Genomic DNA, 19,740 nt, shown 5'->3' on the forward strand with positions numbered 1-19,740 from the left:
CCTCAAAATCACTGAAATATTTATCCTTTTTTATCTTCAGAGATATTAGTTATAATCTTTGGTTTTCTTCCATTCAATAAATTATTGATCTCTGACTTCTTCAGGTCACCAAATATTAGAAAACAAGTAAATCATTTTCCAAAAAGGAACAGAGAGATTCTACTCACTTTTGAAAATCCTTTACTTTCAAAGAGAAGAGACTTTTTTTTTAAAGCTGCTTTAAAGATCTACAGTATTCTTTTAAATCAGATCTGAGATATGGTACGGCTAATTTAATGATCTCGCTGCTTGTAAATTCTCCTGGGCAAATTTCTAAGCTCTCATGTATAGAACTAAAGTGCACTATCTTCTCAGTTCTTCTGCTGGATACATTCACAGAATCTCTATCACACCTCTCTCTCTCTCTCTCTCTCTCTCTCTCAGAAATACAGACCTTCTAACACTACATTTCTGTTATGCACTACAGGAAAAAAAAAGGTACACACAGATCTCTGACCACAAGGTGCTTATAATCAAAATGAGAGAAGATAATATTTATAAAGATACAATAATAAATAAGCAAAAAATGTTAACACTTACAAGAGACAGGTTTCATTATTTTCTGCTTTTTATTAATGGGCACACTGAGGTACAGACAGATGAAGTCATTTGCCCAGAGTCACCAAGGGGGTAAAATGCAGGCAGGTTAGCTTATGGTCTGTGTCCTTAATCACTAATGTGTACTTGAAATAACCAAACAAATATATACTGAAATATCAAAATATGGCATTGATTGAAAAAAACTAAAAACTAAAAACTAAAAAACTCTTGGGAAGCCAGAATGGGGAACAATATTAGTTTTCCTGTCACAGTATAGCCTGAAGCTGGAATGCAAAGATTTTTATCTTGTCTTTGATGGGAATGTTCTGTTATTAGGAAAAGCCTTTAAAAGTCAAAGCATTTAAGTATGTGGTTAAATCAGACAAGCGTATGTTTTAAGGGGCTCGCCTTAGGCTGTTACTCTGTCTGAATGGAGGAGGTGATATTTATTCTCAGCAGAGAGCAGGGGGCGGGGTTAACTTGAGGGAAGCCAGCAGCTAGTTTTCAATCCATTATTGATGTGGCTTTACTATCCAGTCTGAAGTAGTATGCATTAATGTGGATCTCTTTACTATTAACTTTTTTTAAAAAAGATTTTTTTTATTTATTCATGAGAATACACAGAGAGAGAGAGAGAGAGAGAGCGAGAGAGAGGCAGAGACACAGGCAGAGGGAGAAGCAGGCTCCGTGCAGGGAGCCTGACGCGGGACTTGATCTGGGGTCTCCAGGATCATACCCTGGGCTGAAGGCGGCACTAAACCACTGAGCCACCTGGGCTGCCCTACTATTAACTTTTAAATTTACACATAGTAAGTTGACTATGTGCATATGCTTGTCCGTCCTGATCCTCAGACATGTTTATACCTGTGCAACCCCTACTTGGATCAGGATACAAAGAGGTTCTATCACCTCCCAAAGCTGCCCGTGTAGTGAGATCCCCTGCCCAGCTCCTTGGGAGCCACAGACCTGGTCTCTGTACCTGTAGTGTGGTCTTGTTCAGAATGTCATATAAGTGAAACTATAACATTTATAATTTTTATAAAAATTTTAAAAAGGGAAAAAACTTTTGTGAGTGAAACAAAGAGTTTTTAGATGTGATACCCAAAATACAATTTACAAAAAAAGAAGTTGATAGACTGTGCTTCATCAAGATTAAAAACTTAACAGCATTTTGCTCTGTGAGAAAAACTATAAAGGGAATGAAAAGACAAGCTAAGATTGGGAGGAAGTATTTGCAAATCCCCTGACAAAGGACTTGTATTCAGAACATAAAGAGAAATCTCTGAAAAGAGTGGTTATAAAATGAGCAAAAAACCTGAACACCTACTCCATCAGTAAGCTATACAAATGGCAAATAAGTCCATGGAAAGGTACTCCATGTCTCTGGTCATCACAGAAGTGTACATTAAAATTATGAGATATGGGCAGCCCCAGTGGCGCAGTGGTTTAGCACTGCCTGCAGCCCAGGGCGTGATCCTGGAGACCCTGGACCGAGTCCCACATTGGGCTCCCTGCATGGAGCCTGCTTCTCCCTCTACCTGTGTCTCTGCCTCTCTCTCTCTCTCTCTGCATCTCTATGAATAAAATATTTAAAAAAATAAATAAAATCACGAGATATCAAAATACACCAATTTGAGTGGCTCAAAAAATATGGACAAATATTATACATTTTATTTTTTTTCCCTAAAACTCTTACTACTATTTTTTAAATCTATTTTCATTTAAATCTATGATGTGCTTTGAGTTAACTGTTTTTTTACAGGTGTGAGGCTTAAGTTAAGGTTCTTTTTCTCGTATCCAGATGTCCAAATGTTCTAATGCCATTTGTTGAAAGACAACTTTCTCCACTGCAGTGCCTCTGACTTTGGTGAGAATCAGTGTGCCGTATTTGTGCGGGCCTGTTTCTGGACTCGTCTGTTCTAGTAACGTGGGCTTCTATCTCTTCATTGATACCACACAGTCTGGTGGCTTTATATTAAGCCTGAGTTGAGTAGTATGAATCATCCCACTTGCTCTTCTTCAGAATTGTTTCTGGCTATCCTAGTTCCTTTACTTTTCCATATAGGTTTTATTTTTTAAATTAAAATTTATTATTATTTTTAAAGATTTTATTTATTTATTCATGAGAAACTCAAAGAAAGAGGCAGAGACACACACAGGCAGAGGGAGAAGCAGGCTCCCTGTGGGGAGCCTGATGTGGGACTTGATCCCAGGACCCCAGGATCACGCCCTGAACCAAAGGCAGATGCTCAACCACTGAGCCACCCAGGCGTCCCTCCATACAGATTTTAAAAGCAGCTTGTCTAAATCTACAAAATATCTTGCTGGAATTTTTAATTTATATTGTGTTAAGTCTAGAAAGCAATCTGGTAAGAACTGGCATCATAACTATACGGGGTCTCATTTGTTTTGCTCTGCTTTGAAATGTGGGTTTTCAAATTCAGATATGTCCACACTAAACACACTGTAAGGCACACGCTGAGGCCAAAAGTAAATACTTCTTTTCTTTTGAGAGCCCTTATTAAAAACATGTGGCCTCAAGCCCTGGAATTATGTTGTTAATGACAGAAAAACAACTCTGGCAGCTTTCTGACCTGGTGCATACTCTTTTGTAATCTGGCTTCTTTTGCTCAAAATAATGTCTGTGAAATTCTTTATATTATGGGCAGTTCATTCTCTTTAGTGCTAAGCAGGCTTCTACTGTATGAATATACCACAATTTGGTTACCTTTTCGCCTATTTAGGAACATTTGGATTGTTTCTAGTTGTTATAACAGAATGGCTGCATACAACTCTTTTTATGAATGTGTGTTTTCATTTTTCTTGAAATTACTGGGTCATGTGGTAAAGATATGCTTAACTTTACAGGAAATTTCTCATTTCTGGAGTGGTTGTACCATTTTCCATTTCACCATAAATGCATGAAAATTCTAGTTACTCCACTTATTCATCAATGCTTTGAAATACTAGTCTCCATACTTTCGGCCATTTGTGTGGGTATGAAATGGCACTCATTCTGGTGTGAATTTGCATTTCCCTGAAGACTACTGTTTTTCATCGGGCTGGTAGAACCTGACTGAATAGTTAAGTTCCAATTATCCGAGGCAACCAGGACTGTATTGCTGACCCAAGTCACAAGCTACTAAGAAAAGTCTGAGCTGGAAAGCAGTCAGGAGCCGAGAGAGGAGGATGGGGCAAGTAACTCCGTGCTATGTTCCAGTTTCCCGTGTTAGTAAAGGTACCTGTGGATTATACCTGAAGCCCCCAGGAATGAGGGATTTTGTAAATCAGGAGAATAAAAAAGCCCTTACCTGCTATTTTCCTCCGCATCCATGGACACACAAAGAGCCATACAAAAAGGGCAAACAGCAGCGCGACACCAAACGAGATGAGTGCTATTGCCCATATGGGAAGGACCAGACCAAGCACTGGGGAGAAAGGACAGCGGTGGTGTCAGTGGATATGTTCTGAAAGGTCAAGCCTCATGCCAACATACTTTACATTTCCTAAATCCAAAAAAATCACCTGGATTTTGTATTTAATAAAAGTCTCAACCAAAAAAAGTGCTACAGTTTTTGGGGGTGGGAAGCTGTGTGTTCAAGACTTCCTACACCTTGTCGCTATGTGGTTAAACTGAATAGTGAGCCAACTAGTCCCATTTCTCCAATGTGGCACCAACAGTGTATTACGTTTGAATAAACCCATTCACCCATCGTCTCAACATCAAGATGCAGGAGTGGACGCACAGAGAGGACTCTGCCACCTGCTGCCTGCCGCCAGCCCCTCAGCCCTCACCGCACACTGCTGCCTGCTGCCCGTCTGGCCGTCTCAGGGGTCAGCAGCCCTGCTTTAAGTGGCCGTGACACTCTGACCACACACATGCTCCTTTTTAAAGTCTGCATGGAAACAAAAGTCTTCTAAAAGGACATGTAACCTTCAAACTCCGCTCTTCTTTGAAGTGTTAACTTGTGGCATCACAACAGAGGAGACCTTTTCATTAAAATTCAATAATGCACACTAGGTTGCAATTACATTAGCCGATAGGACAGAAGCGCACGCGGCTTAGGAACATCACATTTTCCTGGCACTGTACTGTCTCCAGAACTCATCACTCTGCATTTTGTACATCACGGGTTGTCATGGGTGGCAACAGGCAACGCTTAACCTGCACTCACAGGTTCGCAGCTTACACAAGCATGCTTGCACAGGAAGGAACAGGCATGTACGAGAATACTCCCATGGCATTACTCGTAACAGTGAGAATGTGCAGGATGAGTATGTGCGTCATGATGAAGATGTGAAATAATTATAGGACAGAGTCATAAAAATGAGGCAGATCTACATCTATAGATAAGGGAAGAGGCCCACGATCTAGTAAGTAAGAAAGGCTGCCTGGATGTGTACCACAATCCAATTTATGTTAAAAAATAAAACGCCATATAAAAAATAAAACTCCTACCATACACACAAATGTATGAAAAAGCTCTGGAATGATACAATGGCTACCTCTGTAGAGAGACAGGAAATTGGAAGGGCTCTCACTTCTCGCTACATATATTTTTGTACTGTTGACTTGGAAAACACATAATAAGCATGTGACTTTTGTAAACTGTTAAACATGTTTTAAAAGTTTTAAAGGAATGAACTACTTAAAACTCTGCCCTTTGCTCTTGGATTAAATAAATCTTTAATGATGCAGACTTTGTTACCCTGTTAACGATTTTATACATACAAACCCACTCAAAGTTATTCAACTAAGGTATTATTATTTTTTGTTTAAAGATTTTATTTATTTATTCATGAGAGACACAGAGAGAGAGGCAGAGACACAGGCAGAGGGAGAAGCAGGCTCCATGCAGGGAGCCCGATGTGGGACTCCATCCCGGACTCCAGGATCACGCCTGGGCTGAAGGCAGATGCTCAACCGCTAAGCCACCCAGGCGTCCCTCAACTAAGGTATTATTAAACATTTTGGTAACTCTAAGAGGTAGAATAGGTAGGTAGTACTATAAGTGAGAGCCAGGATTAGCATATGTAAATAGGAAAAACAAAAAACCAGAATCCCCTAGCTTAATTATAGCTAAGGTGTCACCAGTGGGAGTGCAGACACTTAGGGCCAGACGATTCCCACTACTTGCTCTGACATCAGAAAGCTGTGGACTCAGGTGGGGCTGGGCCCCATTAGCTGACAGCTCGGCTCCAGCTCTGTTTCTGCCCCTCAATCTGACACTCGTAAAACCACTCAGGCTCACCTTACTAGGCTGTGCCTATGGCCAGGCTTCCTGGCTTCTACTTTACCACTTCATGTCAGTGTCTTAATACATGTGATAAAAGATCACACCAAAGCTGTTTCTTGCCAAACTGAGTAGTGACTGTTAATTAGCAACATCAAATTGATCAAGTGACATCAATACCCATCACTCTTATAGCTTAAAAGTATTTAGTTTCTGAAGAGGTTTCCTTCATGCCTTCTGGTTTAGCTGATGATAAAATTGTTAACTGTGCTGCTTTTAGCTTCATGTGTTAATCTGATCTAAGAGAGGCAGGCTCTGGATACTGTGGCAAGAGAGAAACAATTTGGAGATATATATAGATATGTAGATATATATAGATATATAGATATATAGATTTATATAGATATCTTCATAGTTTTTATATATATCTATCTATAATCTATCCATCTATCTATTTTTAATGAGTGAACACATTTGCTCTCAGGCACTATTTTTTCCCATCCATGCTGAGCACAGCCTACAACAAAAGCAGAGAAGGGCTGCTTTATGTATTCCTTCCAAGTCCATCTCCATGCATTCTGTTCAAGTCCCATAGGATTCTGCAGGTGTCAGGACCAACATTCATAAGAGAAAAACTGAGGTTGGTTACAAGACTCTCTTGATCTTTGGCAGAGACAATAAGCCACAATACCACCTGCCCCTTGTAGCTCTATCATCACAACCTCCTCTGCCATCAGTTTGGCCTGGGAAGTGGCCAGAAAGCTCTGAAGTCACCCTCCTAAGTCACAAGAAACTGGAAGGGAGAGTAGAGGATAAACACATCACTGAGGGTGGAAGCAGAGAAGAGAGAGTAAAAAATCAAGGAAAATAAAAAAACAAAGGAATGCAGGAAAATGGTGAAAAGTCATTGATAATGAGAGCAAAGTGGAATAGAATGAGGACAGAATTTGGATCTGAACAAATTATTCCAGCAATTTAGTAATGTAACAGGGCAGCAAAAGAACAGCCTCTCGTTTTTCACCTGACAGTCATTATAAGCATCTATAGAATAAATACAGCTCCTATAAAACCAATGGGACATTAACTATATTACTTCCCTTATACCCCCACTCCTCAGCGTTTCTCTATAGCCTTTCTTCTGCTGCTGCTTTAATTTTATAAATAATACCTGCTTACTGTGAAAATATCAGTATATATGATGCACAAATATGAAACTTCCTCATACTCTTCCCTAGTGAACCTTTCTAGAGAAACTGTTAATTATTTCGAGCTTCTTTCCAAGTATTTTCTAAATATAAACATACAGTGTAGAATGTTTGTGAGAATCTTTTTCTTCCTTTAAAAAAAAATTAACAGGGGCACCTGGGTGGCTCAGTGGCGTATCCTGGGGTTCTGGGATCAAGTCCCACATTGGGCTCCCTGCAGGGAGCCTGCTTCTCCCTCAGCCTATGTCTCTGACTCTCTCTCTGTGGCTCACGAAAATAAATAAAATAAAATCTTTTTTTAAAAAAAAGAACAGACATAGAATCATACTGTATATACTGTCCTGTGATTTCATTTTCCCCATACATCATATTGTGGACATCTTTTCACAGACACACACATACCCCTTTAGCTCATCTGCAGGTGCTGGTGCTGCTGGGCTTGGGACCACACTTTGACTCAGAAGTCTGACCAACCACCAGAGGCGTGCTCAGGCTATGAGCCCTGGCAGCTCAAAGCAGCAGGCAATGAATTTCAGCACTCATTCTTTCAAAACTGAACAAAACCAAGTCCCGCACAACTGAGGACTTTTTCATTACAAATAAACCTCAGGCTTGTATCCAACCCAAGTGAGCACTTTATTTCCTAAAGTTATTTTTTGCCTCTTGCAAATTATTTTTTTAAGTACAAGTAAAACACACAGAGACAATTTTTAAAAGTACTCAGTCTTTGAAGTGGAAGAATGACTTTTATTTGAGAAAAGTCAAGTCAATGCAAAGTAAAACAAATCAGATGCAGCCTAAGACATAAACAACTTCAAAATAATTTAGAAAGGAGGAGCAGATGAAATCAAAACACAGCACTGGAGCTCAACAGCCAACCAGTCCCACTGAAGACCGTGTGTAGAAAATGCTATTTATCAAAAGCTCTTACAGCTGAAAACAGGGTAAGATTAATGCTGCCACTCATTTCTGCTAGAGAATTTCACTCCTTCCTTCTACCTCTGAGGCACCTATTTACTGAACGGACATGTTCAAAGGAGGAAAGGGATGCAGGAGGAGTAAGTTCCAGACCAGCAGGAAGCAGACGTACTTTGAGGGGAAGTTAACGGAGTCAAGGCTGAAGGGACCCTCCTCAGCTCAGTCTCACCAAACATGACAGCAGCGCCCTCAGGCCAAGAGCCCCCACGGGAGGGAGTAGGCAATGCAATCCTGGTTTGAAGGGCAAAAGTTAACTTTTGTTTAAATAAACAGAAGACCTGGACGCACCTACTGGATATTCTAGAAGTGTGCCCCAGGAACCAAAATATTAGTAAAGTCCTTTTCTGACCTAGTGGGGAAACAAAACAACCTTCTCTTTCCTTCTCCTGTAGGCAAGCCCCTGCCCCCTCCGGAAAACTTCAAGTAAGAAGCTTTCCAAACCAACATGTGTGGAAAAAATAAAAAGATAGGATGACTCAGGACATGCTGGCAACGTAAGGCGGAAAAGATGAGACTACTTATGATAGATGGATGGTAATAAAAGAGCCCCTAAGATGCACTGGGAGTTACTGCGGGCCAGGCACTGTGTTCAGCACTATCTCACATAATGTGGGGGCCCCTCCACAGAAGTCCTCCTCCTGTCCTTACTTTATCATGATGCACAGAGGCTCAGAGAGGTGAGACGTGACATTCCTGACAGCACAGCTCCCCAACCAAATCCTTAACATTAACTCCAGCACTGGGAATGCTGTCTGATGGGGTCACTGGATGCCGGGCATTGAGGGGGGCACTGGACGGGATGAACACTGGGTGTTATACTGTATGTTGGCAAATCAAACTACAATACAAAAATATACAAAAAAAAATGTCTGTGCGTTCAAATGAGGGATATCTTCAAGATTCTTGTACAGATTTTTAAATATCCCTAATTAAAGAGGTAGCTACCCTCTTTACACTACCTACATACTAAATGTATACAAAAAACATAGAACCACGTTTTTAAATGTATTAGAAGTTGTTTTTTTTGTTTTTGTGGGGGGTTTTTTTGTTTTTTTTGTTTGTTTGTTTGTTTTTTTGTTTGTTTTTTTTTTGAGAGATTGAGAGAGAACGCTCATGTGTATGAGCTGGGGGAGGGAGAGAATTCTGAGCAGGCTCCACGCCCAGTAAAGAGGCCACCGAGAAGCTTGATCTCATGGCACTGAGATTATGACCTGAGTCGAAATCAAGAGTCAGATGCTTAACCAACTGAGCCACTCAGGTGCCCCTATTAGAACCCATTTGCAAAGAGAGTGAAAAGAAGGGAAAGGATGTATTAAGGTTGGTGTATTTTCTTTTTTTAAGTAGGCTCCATGTGCAGCATGGACTGTCATTAATGGTGACATGAGGGGCCAGGTACTGTATACCAAGTGTGTCTCACCCGTGCTGTCATGTGTCACTATTGGCACCCTGCAGTGGGGCTGGACTAGGATTCTCCACCTTCCTAGGTAAAATGCCCTTGGAGACTCAGCATGGCCACTTTCTCAGAGGAGCTCAGGAAACCAAAAGGATTAATTCATGTGTAACTCAGCTCACTATGACTTAGCATTAATTTATATCATTTATTTCTTACAACCTCTCTATGAAGTATAGTTTAATTTTCTCTAGAATATTTGCTCCTCCAGTCTGATGATTCTTTCGGCAAATCTGCAGTAAAACTGCAGCAAATGATGTGGAAACAATAAAGAAGAGATGGAAAACATGAGGCCAAGTGCAGGAAAAGGGCAAATTTTAATAAATATCCCACAGCTGACTTCTGACATTCAGAAGGACCACTAAGAGCAAGAAGAATAGAGGGTAGAAAAAAACAAAATGGAGAAATAAAAATAAATCATCCTTATTTATACTGATTCTTATTTCTAGGACTTGGTATGACTAAGATACCCCCAGCCTCCTTGTCCAGTCCCTGAAATTACTAAGTCAAGAGGCGGCTGCTGACACTGGCTGAGCTTTTTGTTCGATTACCTTATGCTTTGGGAGCCAGCATGTAATTACGAACAAGACTTTGGAGGAGCAGGGAGACAGGAGACACACAGCGGCCCCACAGCAGCTCTCTGCCATCCTGGAGCTCTGGGGCCTGCCCAGCACTCGGTGGATGCTTTGGGACATTCAGGGTAGTGGGTTAACTTTGTGGGGTGGAGCTGTGCGCTCCCTGCCTCCAACTGTCGTATGTATTGAGGAGACAGCCTGTGACAAACACTCCCCAGTCCACGAATGACACAACCTTCAGGGCTACCAGGCTGCTGAGCCTACCGTTGCCATCCCTCTCTGGCTCTCCTTGTCCATGTGACCATCAGGTGACTGTTGGCTTTGCGCTTTCCATGGAACTGAAGGCAGCAAGATGCTCTACCCCAGGGCTCCCACCCAAAGCCTGGGAGTCCTGACCATGGGAATTTAAACCCTGAAGATCAACATTTTGAAAGCTGCAGAGATGCCAAAGCAGAAAGTTACATAATGTTATCATTCATTCAGAAGTAGGTTTTTTTATTTGCAGTACTCTGTACACAAACACAATTAGATAAGTCTAATAAAATCTGAGAGACATGGCCTTGACACCTAGTTTGAGGAATTAATAAGGCCATTTCCTCATTTGGGAAGAGGGCATGTCTCAATGGTCACGTGATATGCCATTTCTCTTTTGAACAAAAAGGGAGATTTTTGTCAGGCCTGTAACTGAATCTTAATCCATAAAGAACATTAAAAAGAAGAAAAATACAAACGAATACAATGTAACGTATCTGCTGACTGCAGATATCTGCACAATAATGGGTATATTCAGGATCTCACTGTAGGCCACTACAAGGAGAAACAGGAGGAATCCTCTCTACCCAAACATGTATAGAAGTATTTAATGAGAATGCTCACTAATACCGAAATGTTTGCAACAGGAATACCATATTTGTTTTTCTTTAGCCATCCAAAATACAAAAGAAAACAACTTTTAACCCTAAAACCCCAAGCCTCTAAAACCTTATAAGAAAGAACAAAAGCCACCAGAATGGGAAGAAGAATTCTGAAAATAAAATCACCACTGGTTTCAGTATCTTAAAAAGGTGGAGGGTAGCTTCTACTCACTAGACCTTTTGGTCTGAAAATGCCAAAGAGTTTGGCATTAGTGCCACCAGCCACGTGAGAGCCTCCCCTGCATGGCACAGATGTGTGGAGGCTGCTGGTCTGGGGGCCCCCATGTCCCTCCCCAGACTCCTCTGCAGCTCAGGGGGGCACCCGGTGTTAGATCCTGTTCTGAGACTCAGCACAAGAAGGCTGCTACGGCTACACAGTGAGGCAAAAAGCAGAACGAGAATTTCAAATTTCTTTTTTTCACTTGAAAGTTTATTTGTTGCCTTTGTGCTCCCCCTGCATTACTACTCTTTGTACTACTCCATAATGGACATAGATAAGGCTTCTGACTGTCCGCCTACTGCAGTGCTGGTACCACTAACCAATGCTGTGAGGATACACCTTGCCTGCTGGATTGAAGCTTCCAATGGCTTCTTACCTGGCGCTCCTGTGTACATGATGGAAAACACGTTTATTGCTATTGTAGCAGCATAGAACACTGGGAGTGCCCGGAGGCCATTGGGAACAGGGTCCTCCTGTATGGTAATGAGATAAAGAGGAAGGTCAGAATTCAGAAAGCATCTGGAGCCAACACAGGCAAAATGCTATAAAACACTGTCAGAGACAGCCTTTCAAACAGCAGTGTGGACCAAAGGGCGGGCCGTGCCACTGCCATGTGATCTGTTGCACATCAGTGTAGGCCGTGTTTCCTACACAAACACTATTTCAAAGAGCACTATTATGGCCGGCAGACACGTTGAAATGCTAGAATCACATGAGCTGCTGTCAAATTTAGAAATAGAGAAGAAATCGCTTCTCGGCCTTTTGGCTAAGATCAAGTGTAGAAATAGAGAAGAAATGTGAGTTTAGGCCAGTCCCTGGGGACTGGAGCCCAGAGCTCAGCATCTACCTCAAAACCGGTGGTGCTTGCTACTCCTGCTAAGTTCAGGCTTGGCCCTGAAAATCCACTTGCAACCAGTATTTTGGAACTTGGCCCACAGAGAACACTTTAAGAGAGCCAAGTTACTTCAATACCACTGCATTACTATGAGATTTTACTTTGCTCTATTACATAATACATTTTAGCTCTATTAAAATGTATAAAGCAAATATATTACCATGTGCTGATTTTTAAGATCTTTTCATAAGGCATAGTATTTAACCTTCAACAACTGAAAGTTAAAAGAACTGTGGGTCCTTTGTCTAATAAAATATTTAGGGGTGCCTAGGTGACTCAGTCGGTTAAGTGTCTGCCTGTGGCTCAGCTCATGATCTCAGGGTCCTGGGATAGAGCCAGCATCCAGCGTCCAGCATCCCTCTCCCGGTTCAGCAGGGAGCCTGCTTCTCCCTCTCCCTCTGCCCCTCCCCCTGCTTGTTTTATCTTTCTCTCTCTCTCTCTCTCTCTCTTTCTCTCTCTCTCTCTGTCAAATGAATACATAAAATCTTTAAATAAGAAAACCATTTATTTACGACTTTAGGCTTCTGGCACATTCCCTAAACCTAATACTTCAACAAGAATGGTACCACATATGTTTTACACTAACTAACAGCTGAGAGAATATTTGAAATTGAGAGTTTTAAGCAGATCTACAGAAGATTCTTAAGAAAAATATGGACTGGGAATTCCTCAATACAGCACCAACACAAAGATGTCACTTGAATAATTAAAAAAAGGGACTAATTTCTAATAAGCATGTTAAGACACTGGTACATGTAGATGAGTCTGCCACCTACCCATGGAAGAATGAAATTTAAAGGTTGCTTGGGCTAAGGAGTAAGGATAAACAGAGACTGTCAAAGATTCCTACTGTCAAATGCAAACACGTATGGAAATCAAGTGTGTTAGCAGAACAATACAACCCATTAAGAACCTATTCTAGAATGTCTTAAGTAGCCATTGGCACTTGGCACTTGTTAAGAGGCTTTAGTTGAAAGTAATGAGATGTAAGGGCCAGTGTAGAACATAATGAGGTATAAGGGCCAGGAAGAGCAGGTGAGTAAGTGATTCAACTGCAGGAAAGTCATAGCCAGACCAGTGGGGAAGAAGAAGAGCAGAAAGAAGAGCAGAAAGAAGAGCAGAAAGACGAACACAAAGAAGCCAGGATCCAGGGCAGGAGCTGCGGATGAGACACAGTGGTCTTCTAACCTGTCACATACCACATGACAAGAACCTAGGCCCCAAGACAAACGAAACACTTACAGGTGCTCAAATGTCTATGGCCCCTGGTTTCCAAAATGTTTTCTCAGGACAAGAGTTACTAAAGAAAGAGTCCCACCCAGCAACTTCTAAAGGTGTACAAGTGCTAAGTTTATGGGGTTTTTTTCATTGAATCACCTTATGTTTTCTCAAATAACTTATTCTTTTAAAAATATATATATATTTTATTGGGCACCTGGGTGGCTCAGTGGTTGAATATCTGCCTTTGGCTCAGGGTGTGATCCCAAGGTCCCAGGATCGAGTCTCGCATCAGGCTCCCCATAGGGAGCCTGCTTCTCCCTCTGCCTATGTCTCTGCCTCTCTCTCTGTGTCTCTCATGAATAAATAAATAAAATCTTTTAAAAATATATTTTATTTGAGAGAGAATGAGTGAGAGAGCATGAATAGGGGTAGGGGAGGGGCAGAGGCAGACGGAGAAGCAGACTCCCTACTGAGCAGGGAGCCTGACGTGGGGCTTGATTCCAGAACCCCAGGATCACAGCCTCAGCCAAAGGCAGATGCTTAACCAACTAAGCCACCCAGGTGTCCCCCAAATAACTTCTTAAAACTCAAATGCCAATTGTCTCAAGACCTGACTTCTCTCCTCCCTCCTGTCTCCCTCTACTACCTCCTTCTTTCCCTCTCTCCCTTCCCTCCCTCCCTCCATCCATTGATCCATCCATCCATCATCTGCCTTCTTCCCTCCCACCCTCCCTCCATCCGTCATCTGCCACCTATCTAAGCATCCATTATTCCCTCTTAGATGCTCCACCAGTGTCTTCCCAAGCACAATGCTGATCACTGGAATACCAAAGTACACAGGACAGTCATGGTTCTGCTCTTACATATCTTATAGTTGATGGCAACCAGGCCACCATGCAAGAAATAAAATGCCACACAGCACAACAGTGCCCTGGTGAGAAAGCACTGACCATTGCAGAAGCATGAGAGAAGTAAAGCAACCAGAATCGTGTGGAAAAAGAAAGGCTTTCAAGGAAGTGGCCTGTGAAGGCTGAGTAGAGCAAGAGTTTGCTGTGCAAGGATGGGTTCCAGGCAAAAAAGTCAGGAAAGTGAAGTCAAGCAGGCAAGAGAGGGTGGCACCTTCCAAGATGTAAATAAATATTAGTATGGAGAAATCCCAAGAGAAGGAATGTAGCTTTGTACAAATCCAAGAGAAGGAGCCCTCCAACAGACTGCGAGGCAGTGCCAAGGGTAAACAGCGGTAACTCCACAAGAGGATCCAGTTGGAGGAAGGCCTGTCCCCCAGAAGCTCAGTGTGTGCCAGGACACAGCCATCAGGGCATGCTTTAGGGTGCAGGAGATACTGAGACAAACCCTTAAGGGTCAGAAAAATACAATCAGGTTTTTTCCCTAGAATAGGGATTTCAGTAATTTCTAATTTCAATCTCATTTCATTTTTGATAAAATGTACCCCCAATAGGTATGTTTTCTTCTTTTTATCCTTTCCTCAGGAGAGAAAGTCAGTATTTCAAGTTTGCTTTCTCCATTCAAATATAGAAAACACTTTATATTTGGGAAAAGAAGTTTTCCAGTTGTGTTTCATGAAAGTCTACTTCAAAATCCTTACACTATCACATTGTGTTCTGTTGAACATTCAGGAAATAATTACTCTTCCTTTTTTCAGGTCTGTGTGCAATGCCTGGGAGAGCTGACTAAGGAGATCACAGGGCATGAAATACTATTTACAATGCTGCTTCCTGAGGGAGCCCCTGGGTACTCTACCTCAACTCATTGGACCTGCTTCATTATTTTTTTTAAATAAGAATTTACTTTTAAGTAATCTCTACACCAAACGTGGGGCTCAAACCCATAACCTCAACATAAAGCATCACACGTTCTATGGACTGAGCTGGACAAGCACCCCTTTCTGCCTACTTTAAAATAAAGTCTAATTCGACTGCAGGGTGCCATGCCTTAATGTAAAAATACTATCATTCCTCTGACTCCCTACTAATTTCTATTGGATATAACTAAAATCAGTTTTAAAACTTAATAAAAACCTAAGAGCCTCACTTACCTTCTTTAAGATGAAAATTCTGATCAGTACAAACAGCACGCCAGACATGAAACCAGACAACAGTGGAGATATAAACCAAGAAGCAACTGAATAATTAAAAAAAAATCTAATGAATGTTAAAATTCTAAATAACTCAAGTCATAGTTATACAATATAATGATAGCCCACATACAGTACATACATTAATAAATATTCCTGGAATTATTCACCTTAACTCAGAACCTAATAAACCCTACTTCCCTGGCAGGGCTGACCTTCACACACAAACACAGACTTCCAGTGAGCACACTCCCAGCACACAGTCAAGTAAGGGATCCCTGGGCCTGGTCTCAGAAGACAGACTCTTGTGAATGCCATAGCGCCCATTCTGTCTGTCGTTCTTACCCATCCATATGGAGAGCTGGTCCTTGCTCCAACAGTAAAGGTTATTTAAAAGGTGAGCCACTTTCCATTTCATTTTCCTAGGTCAGCCTGGTACTACCCTCCTATGGCCCAGTTCCCATCTCTGGCTGCATACTGGAAATATCTGGGGGAGTTTTCAAACACCAGTTATGCTCTGGTTCTAACCCCAGAATTCTGATTTAAGAGGTTTGGTTCTGGGCATTGATATTTTTAAATTGCTGCTCCAGAATTGAGAGACATTATTTTAGAAGCCTCCTGGGATCTAAAGTGATTTTCCTGGCCATCTGTGTCCCTGGCTTGGTAGGTCAGGGATGCAGGGACATGTTTCACCTAGAGCTCCTGAGGTCATTGTGATTCTTATATGGATGAGGAGCCCAGAGGATGGAGATGGGGTGAGAGAATGCTATTCAGAATGGGTGGGTCTGTACATAGGGGGCTGAATGGATTTCCCTCTTGCTAAAAGCCAGAGCCAGGAGACAGATGTTTAGACCAGTCAGACTAGTCCTTGGGTGCAACCTACAACTTAGGGCTAGAGTGTCTCCTATGAGGGGGCAGACTCAGGAGACCTCTTGAATGCAATGAGGTAAGTAAGCCTGGGCATGCTCCAAGGTTTCCCCATGACCACCAACTCTGCTTCCTGGACACAGAAGGTATCTTCTTCACCACAGTCTACCTAGTTTTTCTGACTACGGACTGATTTCAATCAATAAATTTCTTTTCTGTCTGGGAACAACAGGTAGATACTACTTTTCAAAGCCAGATGACATCTGAAAAGAGTAGTGTTAAGAAACTAACACACAGAAGTTCACAATCTCCTTTGGCAGAAATCTGAGGGGAAAATGTGTTACCAACATAGATCTTGTTTTTTAAACCTTAACATCTGAAGGGAAAAATACATTATAATGGTGATTTTTTAATAAGACTTACTCTAGAGAATGTAAACTTTGCTTCTGACAGGTAAAAGAAAATGGCAATTACCAATCTTGACGAGTTCCATCCACTGCACACCTTGTGTACCAATCGCAACAAGTGAGAATCCTATAGTAGAACCAACAATGCAATGAGTTCCTGAAATTGGAAGTCTCAGGAAGGATGCAATCAGCTGCCAAACAGCTGAACCTACAGGTTGAAAGATTAGGGGGGAAAAAAAAGGTCAGATATAGAATACAGTATGTCAAACAGCCACAAAGGGAAGAAATTCAAATTTCTGTTTTCCATAACAATATCTACCTAGGGTTGATTTTTTTATGGATTATTTCTTTACAGAGTGCTAAAGTCCTGACAAAAAGTCACTCACTTAACTTTAGTCAAAGGAACATTCTTCAACACTGAAAGGATAAAGATGACTTCTTGAAAGTGTTTAAAGAAAAGTCTATTGACGCCAGTTATTAACTGCCTTTGTCACATTTAAGTATGGGTGCTTGACGATGAACTTGTTCTGATGTGAAGTGTGGCCAAGGCCCAGCAAGAGATTACAGACTCTAGTGAACACAAAGAAGTAAGAAAGGCTGTGTACTGGAGATTTCCCTGTCGTTATGCCTATAGTCACAGAACGAGCAGGGCTAGACACTGGCCATGTCCTATTAGTCTATAAAAGAGACTGCAATATACAAGCAGTGAATAATTACATTGTACTCCTGAAACTAACAGAGTGTCACATGCCAACTACACCTTGATAGAAAGAGAGAGTGTGTAATTCCACATTGCTTTTTGTATTTCTGCCTCTCCTAGGATAAATCACAATGAAACTGAACCCACAGGTGGGCATCTGCTCTCAGGCCCTGGCCAGAATGCCAGGCATTTCCTTTGTATGCTTCCTTGAGTCTTCTAATTCTTACCAGTTAAGAAGATCCTTAGCTTTGGCTTTGTGTCCTTTTACCTCAATTTCACCTCCTTTTCCAGGCTTACTGTTTTTCTAGGCTACAGTTCACTCCAGATATTTTCATAAGCAGATCAAATTTTGCAGGGCGTATTAAAAGCATCAGCTGGGCGAGATCACTTTCAGAAACAGTTGTTGACAAGCTTATATAGAACTGTAAGGGAACAAAGGGCTTGGCTGATAAGCAGGGCACGTTATTAATCCCAAATGTTAATTCTGGGAATCTCGTTGCTTGGCAGCAGCACTTTTAAGCAGATCCCTGGCATTTTCTTCAAAAACATCTGAGTTACAGAGGATCATTACTAGCTGTAGAGGCCCTAGTTTGTACAGGAATGCTGACAACTGCTCCGTGAGAGCTGGGCATGCCCACCCGTGAGCCAAACGAGGCTCGGACCCTGTGTGTGTCTCTCTGCAAGTATGTGCTGGGAGGAGGGGCCAGCCTCATGCTGCCAAACCGGTGACAGGCTTTGTGGCAGCAGCCAGGCCTCCCCCTGGACAATTCCTTAAGCCTTCACATCTAAGCCCTGAGCTCCTGAGTGACTGACTAGCTCGTTTTAAAAATAGAGCCAGAGTTTGGAGCATGTTACGTGGCACAGAACTGTAACTTGAAAAACAAACTTTATGATTTCTATTCTTACAAAATTAAAATAATCTAATGATGTTAACAGAATAGTATAAATTCACCCACATGAATTCAGACCATGAGCTTTTCCTTCCTGAAAGCTGCTATCCCTTCTCTGGCAGACTTTATAACATATGCCCTGGAGCAGCAGGGTTTGTAAGGAAAGGTCGGGAGGACAGGGCTGCCAGGCCAGGAAGGGGGCCAGTGGGCAAAAGGGGAGGGACAGAGGAAAGGAGGAGAAGGAGGAGGCAGGTATTTGCAGGGTGCCTGGCAAAGTCAGAGTGCGGTGAGGCCTCCTAAGCCTTGGGAATTTCTGAAGGCCAATGGGATTACGTTAATGTTAAGAAAAACAGTGAGAAAAAAGATAGAGATATTTTAACTTAAGGTAATGATATCTTATAAAGAGGAAGGGATTAAGTATGGAATAAGGGTGTAAGACAAAACCTAGGGAAAATAGGGGGAAGGTGGGCATCTCTGAGGCAATAATCCTGGGAAGATGGGAGCCTGGCAGGACACAGGTGCAGGGGCATCCTGGAAGCAGAGGGGCAGTATGTGGGCTCTCAGTGCAGAGAAGGCTCGGCAGTTAGGGGCGCTTTGTAGTTTGGTTCAAGGAGATGGCTTGTTCACACTATTGTGGGTATTGCTGTGAGAAGATGGTGAGTTCTGAATTCTCAGTAGATTTTTTGAATCAATGGTGGTTTCTTACTAAGTGGACTGGCTATTCCTTTAGGGCTGAGCTTAGTTTTCAAAAGGGAACTTGTTCTGGAAGGTTAGCTGGCATAAATAATTTCTTCCACCCAACCAACCCAATGCTACCACAACTCCATCAAAGCACAGAGATCCAAGGGCTTGGGGAGACATTTCTAAAGAAAAGAAAAACCAGAATAGAATAAAGGGACAGGCGGAGAAAAATAGAAGAAATGGATATTGAATTTAGAAGAGGGAGAAGGGGACACTCAGGCATCGGAAAAGAATCAGCTTTGGTTCTGGCCAATAATAATTATACCATAATCTTAAATTAACAAAGCTCTCATCTCCAGGGATCCCAATTTTAAAAATCTAGGTAACGTACACAAATTCCCAACAAAACTGGCTTTGAGATTCATCTACCCACACATCAAAAGAGAAAGAAAGAAAAAAAAGAAAGACTAAAAGAAAGAAACCAAAGCAAACAAAATCAAGTTATTCAAGTGAAACCTCAAATTGCTTTGGTTAACCTAAATTCTAGTTGAGGTAAGTATTTTTCATTCTTTCAGTGAAGAGCCAAAGGCCAGGAGTGGGAGAACTGAAAAACTGGACAAGTCAGACTGCCCACACAAAAAGTGAGGAGTGACATGAAGCTCTCAACTCACAAGGCTTTCTGCCTAAGCTGGGGCCTCTGTGTGGCCTCACTAACAAATCTCTTTGATAAACACAACCATTCTGGGGTGCCTGGGTGGCTCAGCTGGTTAAGCATCTGCCTTTAGCTCAAGTCAGGATCTCAGGGTCCTGGGATCGAGTCCCACACACA

General features: G+C 41.9%; 1 protein-coding gene across 11 annotated transcripts in view; it reads right to left on the bottom strand.

Moving 5' to 3' along the window:
* SLC20A2 (solute carrier family 20 member 2) overlaps positions 1-19,740 on the bottom strand; it is a 101,409-nt gene that overhangs the window by 20,563 nt on the left and 61,106 nt on the right. For 9 of the 11 annotated variants that reach the window (XM_072776659.1, XM_072776656.1, XM_072776654.1 and 6 more), the window contains 4 exons: positions 16,708-16,848; positions 15,328-15,413; positions 11,532-11,628; positions 3,891-4,007 (listed from right to left, as the gene is read on the bottom strand). In XM_072776659.1, coding sequence (XP_072632760.1) covers positions 3,891-4,007; positions 11,532-11,628; positions 15,328-15,413; positions 16,708-16,848 — 441 coding nt within the window. The remainder of the gene's footprint in view (positions 1-3,890; positions 4,008-11,531; positions 11,629-15,327; positions 15,414-16,707; positions 16,849-19,740) is intronic. The other 2 variants (XM_072776660.1, XM_072776662.1) reach the window with 1 other exon arrangement.

Source organism: Canis lupus, chromosome 15 (genome assembly GCF_048164855.1).
Source record: "Canis lupus baileyi chromosome 15, mCanLup2.hap1, whole genome shotgun sequence".
Lineage (NCBI taxonomy): Eukaryota > Metazoa > Chordata > Mammalia > Carnivora > Canidae > Canis > Canis lupus.